Raw genomic sequence first — 14,760 nt, forward strand, 5'->3', positions numbered from 1 at the left:
GATGACCAGATAATCTGTTTTAGCAATGTTGGTTGAGGGATAAATATTGACCAGGGCACCAGGTAGAACTCTTTCCCCTCCCCCCCCCCCCCACTCTTCTTTCGAAATAAAGCCATGGGATCTTTTACATTCACCTGGGAAGGGAGACGCGTGCCAGAGACTTGGGCACATAACCCCGGCTGACACTCCCTGGGTGCAATACCGAGGGAGTGCGACACTGTCGGAGGTGCCATCTTTTGGGTGAGGTGTTAAACTGAGGCCCCGTCTGCTGCCTCGTGTGGGACGTGGCCGGAAGATGAGCGTGGGAGCTCTCTGGCAATCCCGGCTAACATTCATCCCCCCCCACCCCCCCCCAAACCAACCAGCACTTGAAAGCAGATCAGGCCCACGTTTGTGGGAGCTTCCTGTGCATAGATTTATGGTTGTGTAACAATGGTAACAGCGCTGACCTGGGAAAGGGCTTTGGGAAGATGTGAGGATTGTTGAAAGCACCACATGATCAGAGCTCTGATGGATCTGTCGGGTTTGAATGCGAATATTTAAGGTTGCCAATCGTCTTGAAGTTTGCAGGAATTAAAGATTAATTTCCAAGACTCTGCTGTGAGCAAAACCCAGGAGAAATGTCACGGGTTAATAAGAAAAAATGGTTTCATTTCATTTTCTTTCCTCGCTAGCGTCTATTAACCATAAACACATCCCGATTTGGGAACTGGGCTGTTTGGCTGACGGTCAAGATTCGGACAGCGAATTCTGTTTGCTTTTCCGAATTAAGGCGGGGCCAGCAGAATGACTGACACGCCGGGCAGCCAATGGTGTGAATGTGGGTGGAGCACCGTCAGGGCAGACAGGCTGGGGTGACCCATGGCGGGAGAGTGGGGGTGGGTCGGTTGGTTGCCGGGGTTGGGGAGTGGGGTGGGGGTTATGCGGTGAAAGCCTGAGGGACGCATCCGACCAGAAATGGAATCACGAAATGCTGGAAGTACTCAGCATCTGTGGAGAGAGAAACAGCGGGCGTGAGCGTCCCAGATTGACGCTAAGTGCAATGGCGGGCGGGAGAAATGCCGTCCTTACCCGCTGGCCACAAAAAGCTGGCGGCTTTTCTTGCTGCATCGTCCCCGGTCCCACCTCGTTAATCTTGCAGCCACAGGACACACGATGGCAGGCAACCTCCGATTCACCCGCCACACCATTACCTCACTCCGGGTGCCCTATCTAAACTGCAGCCGCGTACACCGTTCTCAATGTCTGCAGCCCTGGGCTGCTCCTGGGAAGACGTGGCCCTGAAAGCCAGGAAGAGTTCAGTGACCTGTCACTGGAATTCCTTTGGGAGGCCCGCTATGATGTCCTCCACCCCAGCTCTGGCCGCAGGAGGTCCCACGATCTCACCACTCCGGCTTGGTAGGTGGTGGCAGTGGTGGTCAGTGCCAACGCCGCACAGAAGAGGGGGAATGATCTCATCGGTGCTGCCAGGGTAAGGCAACCATCTCATCGCTCTAAACTCACACACTCACACACCCACCACACATTCACTGGCATCTCACTCACTGCCAGCTCAAGGGGCATCACCTCTCACTCTCTCACACACACACACCCTCACATCTCCATCTGGCCTCATCTCCTCTGGAGGCTGCCCCCTCAGCCCTCACCCTCTTGAGGCCACTTGCACAGATCAACATGTATCCCCCACACACACCCTGAGATACCCCTCCTTCCCCATTACAACCCTCGCCCTGCAGCCTCTTCCCTTGCCTGAGGCCACTTCTCCCCCTCCCCCAGTACAGCCCTCTCCCTGCAGCCGTTGAGAAGCCACTCCCACCTTATAGCTGGTCTGGTAGGTAGAGACCTGTCCGTGAGCCCCCTCTAACAGTGATGTGGAGCTGCCTGTGAATCCTGGCGCTGATGCCCGCCAGTGCTGCTCGAAGCAAGGTCGGCAAACAAACCTCGAAGTCCCGAGTGAAGTGCAGCTCTCCGTGTGCATGATGCTTCTGTCCAGTTGTGGAACACGTCACCAGGACCAAGGTGCCTGGATGGTCCAGCGTGAGGGGTGATTCCGGTGAGCTGGCCTTATTGTGATATGGAGATGTGTTATAATGAAGTTCCTGATGATCGGCAGCAAGAAATGGGGCCTGTCATTGATGTAGGGGTATTGTCACTGGGCTAGTGATCCAGAGACCCAGGGTAATGCTCTGGGGACCCGGGTTCCAATCCCACCACAGCAAATGGCAGAATTTGAATCCAGTAAAAATCAAAAGCTTAATGGTGACCATGAAACCATTGCCGATTTGTTATAAAAATCCACCAGGTTCACTAATGTCCTTTAGGGAAAGAAATCTGCCATCCTTACCTGGTCTGGCCTACATGTGACTCCAACCCACAGCAAATGTGGCTGACTCTTAAATGCCCTCTGAAATGCCCTAGCAAGTCACTCAGTTGTATCCAACCGCTAAAGAGTCAATAAAGAGGAATGAAACCATTCAGACCACCCGGCATTGACCTTGGCACCAGAAACAACAGCAAACTCAGCCCTGTTGACCCTGCAGAGTTCTCCTTACTAACATCAGGAGGCTAGTGCCAAAACTGGGAGATGTCTCACAGACTGGTCAAGCAACAGCCTGACATAGTCATCCTCATGGAATCATACCTTACAGATAATGTCCCAGACACCACCATCACCATCCCTGGGTATGTCCTGTCCCACTGACAGGACAGGCTCAACAGAGTTAGTGGCTCAGTGGTATACAGTCAGGAGGGAGTTACCCTGGGAGTCCTCAACATCGACTCTGATGGCATCAGGTCAAACATGGGCAAGGAAACCTCCTGCTGATTACCACATACCCACACTCCCTCAGCTGATGAATCAGTGCTCCTCCATGTTGAACTTGGAGGAAGCACTAAGGGTGGCAAAGGCACAAAATGTACTCTGGGTGGGGGTCTTCAATGTTCATCACCAAGAGCAGCTCAGTAGCACCACTACTGACCGAGCTGGCCGAGTCCTATAGGACATAGCTGCAGACCCAGTCCAGCAGCAGGTGGTGAGGGAACCAACAAGAGGGAAAAACATACTTGACCTCATCCTCACCAACCTCCCTGCTGCAGATGCATCTGCCCATGACAGTATCGGTAGGAGTGATCACCGCACAGACATTGTGGAGATGAGTCCTGTCTTCACATTGAGGATACCGTCCATCGTGTTGTGTGGCACTACCACCGTGCTAAATGGGATAGATTTCAAACAGGTCTAGCAACTCGAGACTGGGTAACCAAAAGACACTGTGGGTCATCAGCAGCAGCAGAATTGTACTCGAACACAATCTGTAACCTCATGACCCAGCATATCCCCCACTCTACCATTACCATCAAGCCAGGGGATCAACCCTGGTTCAATGAAGAGTGCAGGAGGACATGCCAGGAGCAGCACCAGGCATTCTTAAAAATGAGGTGTCAACCTAGTGAAGCTATAACACAGGACTACTCGTGTGCCAAACAGCATAAGCAGCAAGTGATAGACAGAGCTAAGCGATCCCACAACCAACGGTTCAGATCTAAGCTCTGCAGGCCTGTCACATCCAGTCATGAATGGTGGTGGACAATTAAACAACTCACTTGAGAAGGAAGCTCCACAAATATCCCCAGAGGGTGGTGAGGGTCTGGAATGTGCTGCCTGGGAGGGTGGTGGAGGTGGGTTGCCTCACATCCTTTAAAAAGTACCTGGATGAGCACTTGGCACATCATAACATTCAAGGCTATGGGCCAAGTGCTGGTAGATGGGATTAGATAGGTAGGTCAGGTGTTTCTCACGTGTTGGTGCAGACTTGATGGGCCGAAGGGCCTCTTCTGCGCTGTGACTCTGATTCTGAATGCAGCCCCAACAACAGTCAGGAAACTTGACACCATCCAGGACAAAGCAGCCCCGCGTGTTTGGCACCACATCCACAAACATTCTCTCCCTCCACCACCGATGCACAGTAGCAGCAGTGTGTACCATCAACAAGATGCACTGCAGGAATTCACCAAGGCTCCTTAGACAGCACCTGCCAAACCCACGACCACTACCACCTAGATGGACAAGGGCAGCAGATAGATGGGAACACCACCATCTGGAAGTTCTCCTCCAAGTCACTCACCATCCTGACTTGGAAATATATCACTGTTCCTTCACTGTCGCTGGGTCAAAATCCTGGAACTCCCTCCCTAACAGCACTGTGGGTGTACCTACACCACATGGACTGCAGCAGTTCAAGAAGGCAGTTCACTCACCACCTTCTCAAGGGCAACTAGGGATGGGCAATAAATGCTGGCCCAGCCAGCGACACCCACATCCCACTAATTAATTTTTAAATAAAACTTAGTCCACGACATCATGAAGCTGATTTTTGGCCTTCCGATCTTATGGTCATCTCACACCTGCCATGACACCTGAAGCCAGTGGGGGGGCGAGGGTGAGGGCGGGAAAATTCTGCTCAATGTAAATGTTTCAGGTCGATGACCTTTCATCAGAATTATGAGGTATTTACAAGCAGGCCATTCAGCCCACATGGTCAATACTGCTGTTATGCTCCTCTCAAACTTCCTCCCACCTCTTTTCATGCCCTCCTGTCAGCATAATATAATGTTCTGATGGAAGGTTATTGACGTCTTCTCTCTCCACCAGACCCGCTGAGCATCTCCAGTGTTTTCTGTTTTTATTTTGGATTTCCAGTATTTTGCTTTTGGATGCGTTCAACCAACATTGAGAAAGCCAAGTGATGTTGATAAAACATGTAAACTCATTGGTAAATGGCATTTTAACCAAGGAAACTACAGGGTCAAATCCCATAAAATATCGGCCAACCAAATGAGTTGATTACTAAACACTGACTGTGTCGATTGCTGAACTATCTATCAACTTGTGGCATTTGCAGTGTCTAACTTCACCTTCTCTTTCTCTCTCTTTCTCTCTCTTTCTCTCTCTTTCTCTCTCTTTCTCTCTCTTTCTCTCTCTTTCTTTCTCTCTCTTTCTTTCTCTCTCTTTCTTTCTCTCTCTTTCTTTCTCTCTCTCTCTTTCTTTCTCTCTCTTTCTCCCTCTCTCTTTCTCCCTCTCTCTTTCTCCCTCTCTCTTTCTCCCTCTCTCTCTTTCTCCCTCTCTCTTTCTTTCTCTCTCTTTCTCCCTCTCTTTTCCTTTCTTCCCTTTCTTTCTTTCTTTTCTTCTCTCTCTCTCTCTCAGGCCCCTGACTCTGTCCGATGGGATTAAGTTACTGGAGTCCTTGGCTCACCAGATTCACCTCGCGACTGTCAGCTTCATCAACATCAGGTAGGTGTCCGGATTTTGTGCAGGGAATGAGTTCTGGTAACTGGCCAACATCAGAAGTTGTGCCCAGCCAGCACCAGATTTAACCCTTCACCAAATGCCAGTTAACCCCTCATGACCTCTCCTCCAGAACTCTGAGCTCTGTGCACATTGTCACAGAGCACAGGAACAATCCCAAGGCAGCGAGTGCCGCTATCACCCATGGTATCGAATGTTTGATAGAAGTGCTTGTGCCAGCATTCCAGTGAACGTTCACCAGACTGATTCCTGGGATGGCAGGATTGTCACAGGAGGAGAGATCAGGTCAACTAGGCCTATGTTCACTGGAGTTTAGAAGAATGAGAGGGGATCTCATTGAAACGTATAAAATTCTGACAGGGCTGGACTGACTGGATACAGGGATAATGTTTCCTCTGGCTGGGGTTGGGGGGATATAGAACAAGGGGCCACAGGCTCAGAATGTGGGGTAGACCATTTAGGACTGAGATGAGGAGAAACTTTTTCACTCAGCAGGTGGTGACCCTGTGGAATTCTCTAGCACAGAGGCTGTGGAGGCCAAGTCACTGAATATATTTAAGGAGGAAATAGATTTCTGGACTCTGAAGGCGTTGGGTCTGGGGAGAGAGTGGGATTACGGCGTTGAGATAGCGGATCAGCCATGATCAAATTGAATGGTGGAGCAGGCTCGAAGGGCTGAATGGCCTACTCCTGTTCCTGTTTTCTGTTTCTAAAACAGAGACTTCACTGTCCCCCCGCCCACCCCACTCTCTCTATATCTCTCCTCCAGCCCTACAACTCTCTGATCTCTGCTTCTAACAGTGGCCTCTTACGCATCCCTGATTTTAATCTCTCCACCAGTGCTGGCCACACCTTTTACTGCCTTGGCCCCAAGCTCTGGAATTCTCCCCCATAAACCTCCCAGTCTCTTTCTCCCCCTTTAATAGGTTCCGTAAACTTAACACCTCCTGTCCCAAGTTTTTAGACACATGTCCTAATATGTCCTTGGGTGATTCAGTGTCACGTTTGGCCTGATAACCCTGCCCCTGTTGAGCACGGGTATTTTTCCTGTTAACTGTGCTATATGAAGGATGTGGGTGATGTGCAGAGTCAGTGAGATGTTGCAAAGGAGGCCCAAGTATTGGGGAGGATTTAAACTAACTTGCCAGGGGTGTGGGAACCACGTGGTAATACCAGGGAGGGGGCCCCAAGGTGCTTAGAATACTCAGAGAGACAGATAACACCAGAGTGGGGAATGGTAAGGTGGGTTCAGTGTAAGAAGGAATGTAATAAAGTCTAAATCGGGATTTAATGTGACTGCGCAGAGTGTGGTTTAAAAAAAAGGCTGGTGGGGTACAAGCGCAGATTGCCATGATGCAGCTGTAACAGAGAGCTGGCTCAAAGATGGGCAAGACTGGGTGTTAAATATTCTTGGATGCAAGTTGTCCAGGAAAGATAGGAAATGAGGAAAAGGGGGAGGGGTGGAGCTGTCGAGAACCTGGCAGTGCTGGAGAAAGAGGATGTTCCAGAGGGGCTCAAGGGCAGAATCTATTTGGCTAGAGGTCAGAAACAAACAATATACAATTACATTGCTCGGCATTGTCTATAGGCCACCAGCTAGTGGGAAAGATATGGCGGACCAAATTTGCAAGGAAATTATAGAGAGGCATAAGAATTATAGAGTAGTTATAATTGGGGACTTTAGTTATCCCAATATAGACTGGGATAGTATTAGTGTAAAGGGCAGAGGGGGAAAGAGTTCCAAGAGTGTGTTCAGGAAAGTTTTCTACAGTGGTATGCTTCCAGTCCAATGAGAAAGGAGGCACTGCTAGATGTAGTTCTTGGGATCGAGGTGGACCAAGTAGATCAGTAGGGGAGCATTTAGGGGAAATTGATCATTGTATCATGAAGTTTAGACCGACTATGGAAAAGGACAAAGAACCATCTAGGGTAAGAATAATTAACTAGGGGAAAGCCAACGTCATTGGGCTAAGAATGGCTCTGGGCCGAATAAATTGGAATCAAAGCTTAGCAGACAAAACTAACTGTACAAAAACAGAATTACCTGGAAAAACTCAGCAGGTCTGGCAGCATCGGCGGAGAAGAAAAGAGTTGACGTTTCGAGTCCTCATGACCGTTCGACAGTCGAAGGGTCATGAGGACTCCAAACGTCAACTCTTTTCTTCTCCGCCGATGCTGCCAGACCTGCTGAGTTTTTCCAGGTAATTCTGTTTTTGTTTTGGATTTCCAGCATCCGCAGTTTTTTTGTTTTTAAAACTAATTGTACAATGGGCTACCTTCAAAGAAGAGAGAGTTTGAGGTAAAGGTATATTCCCACAAAAGTGAATGGTAGGGTATACAAATACAGAACGCTCTGGATGACGAAAGAGATAGAGATTAAGATGAAGCAGAAAGAGTGTGCTTAAAACAGATGTCAGGTGGTCAATCCAACAGAGAACCAGGCTGAATATAGAAGGTTCAGAGGGGAATTGATAAAGCAAATAAGAGAAGCAAAGAAAGAGTATGAGAAGAGACTGCAGCAAACAAACAGGAATCCAAAAGTCTCTAACACCATGGGCTCTTATCTTACTGAGCAGCCTCCTGTGCGGCACCTTGTCAAAGGCCTTCTGGAAGTCCAAGTAAATAACATCCATTGGCTCTCCTTTGTCTAACCTACTCATTACCTCCTCAAAGAATTCTAACAGATTTGTCAGGCATGACCTCCCCTTGATGAAACAATGCTGACTTTGCCCTATTTTACCATGCACTTCCAAGTATTCTGAAATCTCATCATTAATAATGGACTCTAAAATCTTACCAACGACTGAGGTCAGGCTAATCGGCCTGTAATTTCCCGTCTTTTGCCTCACTCCCTTCATAAACAGGGGGGTTACACTCGAGGTGGTTCCAGTGGACTGGAGGATTGCAAGTGCTGCACTTTTGTTCAAAAACAGTGTAAAGATAAGCCCAGCGACTACAGACCACTTGGTTTAACTTCGGTGGTGAGGGAGCTTCTAGAAACAATAACTTAGGACAAAGTTAATAGTTACATGGACAAACACAGGTAATTAAGAAACACCAGCACAGATTTGAGGGCAAATTGTGTTTAACCAACTTTCTGGAGATTTTTGACGTGGTTACAGATCAGGTTGATGAGGGTAATGCTGTTGATGTGTACGTGGACTTCGAAAAGTCGTTTGGTACAGTGCCACACAACAGACAAAGTGATAGCTCATGGAATAAAAGGGACAGTAGCACCATGGACACACAATTGGCTGAGTGACAGGAAACTAGAGTAATGGTTAATGGATGTTTTTCAGGCTGGAGGGAGGTTTGCAGTAAAGTTCCCCAGGGTTCAGTGTTGGAACCCTTGCTTTTCCTGATATATATTAATGACCTAGACCTTGGTGTGCAGGGAGCAGTTTAAAAAAAAACTGTGGATGAATTCAAACTTGGAAGCATCATGAATTGAGAGAAGGATAGCGTAGAACTTCAAAAGGACGTGGACAGAATCGAATGGGCGGGCAAGTGGAAGATGAAATTTAAAGCAGAGAAATGTGAAGTGATTCATTTTGGTAGAAAGAACATGGAGAGACAATATAAAATAAGGGGTATATTTCTAAAGGGGCTGCAGGAGCAGAGGGACCTGGGTGTATATATGCATAAATCATTGAACGTGACAGGACAGGTTGAGAGAGCGGTTGATAAAGCACACAGTATCCTGGGCTTTATTAATAGGGGCATAGAGTACAAGAGCAAGGAGGTGATGTTAAAATACATAAAACACTGATTCAGCCTCAACTGGAGGATTGTGTCCAGTTCTGGGCACCGCACTTTAGGAAGGATGTGAAGGCATTGGAGAGAGTGCAGAAAAGATTCACGAGAATGGTTCCAGGGATGAGGAACTTCGGTCATGTGGATAGATTGGAGAAACCGGGACTGTTCTGCTTGGAGAAAAGAGGGTTGAGAGGAGATTTGATCGAAGTGTTCAAAATGGTGAGGGGCCTGGACAGAGTAGATGAGGAGAAACCCTTCCCATTGGTGGAAGGATCGAGAACGAGAGGGCTCAGATGTGAGGAAATTGGCAAAAGAAGCAATGGCGACATGAGGAAGGATCAGGATCTGGAACGTACAGCCCGAGTGTGCAGTGGAGGCAGGTTCACTCGAAGCATTCAAAAGGGAGTTGGACTATTACCTGAAAAGGAAGAATGTGCAGGGTTATAGGGAGAATGGCACTGGGTGCATTGCTCTTTCAGAGGGCCAGCACAGCCACAACGAGCTGAATGGCCTCCTTTTTTTTTTGCTGTAATGCTTCTCTGATATGATCCTAATTTGGGAAAAGGAGGTGACGATTTTATCGTTGAGGAAATATGGAGCCTCTGGGAATTCCTGAGGGTGAACCCGTTGTTGTAGTGCTCACATCCACCATTAGGTGGCGGACATGACCACAGAAACTGACGACTGTGAACTGGTTGCATAGAAAATAAAATAAAATAAAATGAATTTTATTCTTCTCTCTGTCGTTGTAAGGACTGAATTTTGATGCTGTTGTGGCATTCAAAATACCCCAGCCTCTGCCCTCCTGAGAGGTGATTTGTAAGTCACTAGCCTCGCTAGTGAAGGCAAGCTCCCTGATTTGTGGGAACAAGGGGAGGTTATTCAGCCCCTCGAACAAGCAAACATAGGAGCAGGAGGAGGCCATTCGGCCCCTCGAGTCTGCTCTGCCATTCAATAAGATCATGGCTGATCTGTTTATGTTTCGATTTCCACCTTCCCGTATACCCACAATAACCTTCGATTCCCTTGCCGAACAAGAATCCATCTACCTCCGCCTTAAAAATATTCAATGACCCCACCGCAATGACCCCACCTCACTGACCCCGCCTCACTGACCCCGCCTCACTGACCGCACCTCACTGACCGCACCTCACTGACCACACCTCACTGACCGCACCTCACTGACCCCACCTCACTGACCGCACCTCACTGACCGCACCTCACTGACCGCACCTCACTGACCGCACCTCACTGATGCCACCTCACTGACCCCACCTCAATGACCCCACCGCACTGACCCCACCTCAATGACCCCACCTCACTGACCCCCCCCTCCACCACCTTTGGAGGCAGAGAGTTCCAAAGTCGCACAACCCTCAGAGATGAGGACAAATTATCACCCCCTCAGCCTCCGAGACTGCAGTGGAAACAAGCCCAGCCCGTCCAGCCTGCCCCCTCAGAGAATCATAGGAGGGGAGGGCAGACATTCGGCCTGTTGAATCTCTGCTGGCCCCCTCTCCCTGCTCTTCCCCCATGGCCCTGCAACTTTCCACTCAGCACCTATCCAATTCCCTTTTGATTGGTAACAATCGCCTATCCCGCCTGGGGGGGAGGGGCCTATCCCACCCGGGGGGAGGGGCCTATCCCGGGGGAGGGGCCTATCCCGGGGGGAGGGGCCTATCCTGGGGGGGAGGGGCCTATCCCGCCTGGGGGGGAGGGACCTATCCTGCCTGGGGGGGAGGGACCTATCCTGCCTGGGGGGTGGGGCCTATCCCGCTGGGGGGGAGGAGCCTATCCCACCGGGGGGGAGGGGCCTATCCCGGGGGAGGGGCCTATCCCGGGGGGGGAGGGGCCTATCCCACCGGGGGCAGGGGCCAACCCGGGTGGGGGACCTATCCTGTCTGGGGCTGGAGGGGCCTATCCCATCTGGGGGGGAGGAGCCTATCCCACTGGGGGGGGAGGAGCCTATCCCACTGGGGGGGGAGGGGCCTATCCCACCGGGGGGGAGGGGCCTATCCCACCAGGGGGGGAGGGGCCTATACCACCTGGGGGGAGGGGCCTATCCCACCTGGGGGGGAGGGACCTATCCCGCCTGGGGGGTGGGGCCTATCCTGCCGGGGGGAGGAGCCTATCCTGCCGGGGGGAGGGGCCTATCCCACCTGGGAGGAGGGGCCTATCCCACTCTGCATCACGGGTGGTTTTTCCAAACCTAACCCCTCCCTGCATTTCTCCTTTAACAGGCTTTCCTCATGTTGCCTCCGGTCCTTTGGCCAATCACCTTCAATCTGTGCCCCCTGCTTATATGGACCAATCAGCCAATTGAAAGTATTTCTATTTATTTACTCAATCTAAACCCTTCATGCTCATGGCTGACCTTTTACATAAATTACACTCTCCTCCTCTATCCCCATAACCTCCTAATTCCCTGTGCCTAAAATGTCGATTGCTCTGTCCTGAATATACTCCACATTTGAGCTTCCACAGCCCTCTGGGGTGTAGATAATTCCAAAGATTCACAACCCTCTGAGTATTTCTCTTGGTGCTGGAACAATCTCAAGGGCCTCCTCCTGTTCCTGCGTAACACACTCGAGGGGCTGAATGGCCTCCTCCTGTTCCTGCATAACAGGCTCGAGGGGCTGAATGGCCTCCTCCTGTTCCTGCATAACACGCTCGAGGGGATGAATGGGCCTCCTCCTGTTCCTGCGTAACAGGCTCGAGGGGCTGAATGGCCTCCTCCTGTTCCTGTGTAACAGGCTCAAGGGGCTGAATGGCCTCCTCCTGTTCCTATGTAACAGGCTCGAGGGGCTGAGTGGCCTCCTCCTGTTCCTGTGTAACAGGCTCGAGGGTCTGAATGACCTCCGCCTGTTTCTACTTCCCATACACTAGGACTCCATGCAGAGTGTGTTTATTGATGGTAGCTTAGGGAGGAATGTTGTCCGAGAAACAGCCTTTTGCACCTCTTTGAATAATGGTGCAAAATCTTCAATGTCCACCTGACGTGTCAGAACCGGCCTATGACCCCCTCACTTTGTGGCCCCTCCCCCCCCTCCCCCACTGAAGGAGAGCATTGCTGACAATGCAGCACCCCCTAAGTATTGCAGCCTACGCAAGGGACTTGAACACAACAATCTTGTGCCCGGACTTGATAATGAACCGAGCTGCTCTCCCTCTCTCCCTCCTCCCTTGAGGCATCCAGTCTGTGACTTCCTAATGCTGGACGGGCAAACCTAGTCCATGGGAGGTAGAGTAACGTAGCACAGAAGGAGGCTATTCGACCCATCCTGCTCCTGCCAGCCCTTTGGAAGAGCTATTCAATTTGTAAACTCCCCTCCCAACCCCTGCTCTCTCCCCATAGCCCTGCAAATTTCCCCTTTTCAAGTATTTCTCCAATTCCCTTTTGAAAGTTCCTATTGAATCTGCTCGCACCGTTTCCCTTTCAGGCAGCGCCTTCCAGATCCACTGTAACTCGCTGTGTAAAAAGTAATTCAATCCGCCCCCCACTCCCCACCACCACCCCCCCGTATAATTTTGAACGCCTCTATTAAATCTCCCATTAACCTTTTCTGCTCCAAGGAGAACAACCCCAGCTTCTCCAGTCTCTCCGCATTTACTGAAGTTCCTCGTCCCTGGCCCCACTCTAGTAAATCTCCTCCGCACCCTCTGCAAGGCCTTGAGATCCCTCCTAAAGTGTGGAGACCCAGAATTGGACGCGATCCTCTAGCCGGGACCTAACCGGTGATTTGTAAAGGTTTTGTGTTACTCACCGAGGTAAAAGCAAAATTACTGCGGACGCTGGAAACCTGGAATAAAAACAGAAAATGCTGGAAAAGCTCAGCGGGTCTGGCAGCATCTGCGGAGAGAGAAACGGAGCCAACGTTTCGAGTCCGGGTGTCTCTTCAGTATAACCCACGGAGTCGCAGAATTGTTACCGTGTGGGAGGAGGCCATTCAGCCCATCTTGTCTGCACCGGCTCTCTGAGCGTTGTAACTCAGTACCGGCCTCCTGCCTTTTCCCCCTGTAACCCTGCCCGTGGTTTCTATTTAAATAATCCTCCGATCCCCCCTCTTAAATGCCTCGGTTGAACCTGCCTTCCTACTCTCACTCCCAGGCAGTGCAACCCAGACTCGAACCACCCGCTGTGCGAAAAAAGCTTTTTTTTTTTAATCTCACCTCGCGTTTGCAAAGCGCTTTAAAACTCTGCCCTCTGGTTCTCGATCCGTTTACGAGCCGGAGAAGTTTTCCCACCCCCCCCCCACCCCTCTCTGCTCTGTCCAGGCCCCTCACAGTTCTGAAAACTGCTATCAGGTCTCCTCTTGGTCTTCCCCCCCCCCGCCTCTCTCCAAGGAAAACAGTCCCAACCTCTCCAACCTTTCCTTTTGTACTCTAGTGAAAGCTGAGCGTTGGTTTTAAAAAAAAAAAAGAAATAACTTTGATCAACTTGTTCTGCTGCTTTGGATGTGTGAATACAGCAGGGTATGTGTGTGGGGATTGTTGTGTTATTGTGGGTCACATGTTGCCTGATCGGCACCAACCACTCTCTCCTTTTCCCACCACGATAGCTTCAATTAAGTTGAAATCTCACCCGAAGGGAGGCCGGCAGGTGGTGGGTTCAAGCACCCCAACCCCACCAGAGGACTGGACACAAAACCCAAGGTGACACCCGCCTCCCCCAACCCTCCCCCACCACCAGTGTGCGGCTGAGGGAGCCCAGCATGGTCAGAGGTGCCCTTGCCTGGGCGCGATGCCAGAGCGGCCTCCTGCCTACCCCATTGGGGGTGGGGGGGTGGGGGGGTTGGGGGGGGGTGGGGGGTGGACGTAAAAGATCCCACGGCAAATTTCTTCTTTCAACAAGACGAGGAGGAGGGAAGTTTTTCCTTGGTGCCCCGAGCCAATGCTCAACCCTCGACCGACACCAGTGCCCATGGTGACGGGCGATCACCTGTTCTGTCGAACTGCTGCTGTGGGATCTTGCTGTGCACAGTTGGGCTGCCGCTTTTGCTGCCTGAGAACGGTGACTGAGCTTCGAAAAAGGTGCTCCCATGGGCTGCGCTGCAGAGTGCTTTGGGGTATTCGGGGGTTGCGAAAGGCACTATATAAATGTGGGTCTGTCTGTTTCTTTCAGTGTGATTGGACCAGCTTTAACATTCAGAGTGCGGCACAACGATCGAAATCTCACCATCGCTGAGGTTGCTGACAAAGCCAGTAAGTACTGAGCCCCGGGCCAAACCCCGACATATACTGCCTCATGGAGTCCACAGGATCCAGAGGGGCTCTGATAGAATCCCACCCTTTGATCTCTGAGTTCTGTTGACCAATAAGGAGGGGGATCTTATCCTTCTCCAGAGGGTTGAAGATGAAATATTTGGTGCAATCTCTTGGTTGTGAAGGCCACAGTCCCAAAGCAGCAAGAACAAGGACTTGGTTCCTCAGACTGGTTTTCCCCTTCGCAGACCACACCTCCCTGCACCGACACGTTCCCCCCTATCTGTCTCACCCCCTCCCCCGTCGCCCTCTCTCTCTGTCTCACCCCCTCCCCCATTGCCCCCTCTCTCTGTCTCACCCCCTCCCCCAACATCCCCCCTTTCTGTCTCACCCCTCCCCCATCGACCCCTCTCTCTGTCTCACCCCCTCCCCAATCACCCCCTCCCCCATTGCCCCCCCTCTCTGTCTCACCCCCTCCCCAATCACCCCCTCCCCCA

The 14,760-nt window shown here is 51.0% G+C and overlaps 1 protein-coding gene across 1 annotated transcript in view; it reads left to right on the forward strand.

Moving 5' to 3' along the window:
* ptprnb (protein tyrosine phosphatase receptor type Nb) overlaps nucleotides 1-14,760 on the forward strand; it is a 316,865-nt gene that overhangs the window by 37,781 nt on the left and 264,324 nt on the right. Inside the window, exons 9-10 of the mRNA XM_041201195.1 lie at nucleotides 5,204-5,290; nucleotides 14,184-14,263. Coding sequence (XP_041057129.1) covers nucleotides 5,204-5,290; nucleotides 14,184-14,263 — 167 coding nt within the window. The remainder of the gene's footprint in view (nucleotides 1-5,203; nucleotides 5,291-14,183; nucleotides 14,264-14,760) is intronic.

This window comes from Carcharodon carcharias, chromosome 12 (assembly GCF_017639515.1).
Source record: "Carcharodon carcharias isolate sCarCar2 chromosome 12, sCarCar2.pri, whole genome shotgun sequence".
NCBI classification, from domain to species: domain Eukaryota; kingdom Metazoa; phylum Chordata; class Chondrichthyes; order Lamniformes; family Lamnidae; genus Carcharodon; species Carcharodon carcharias.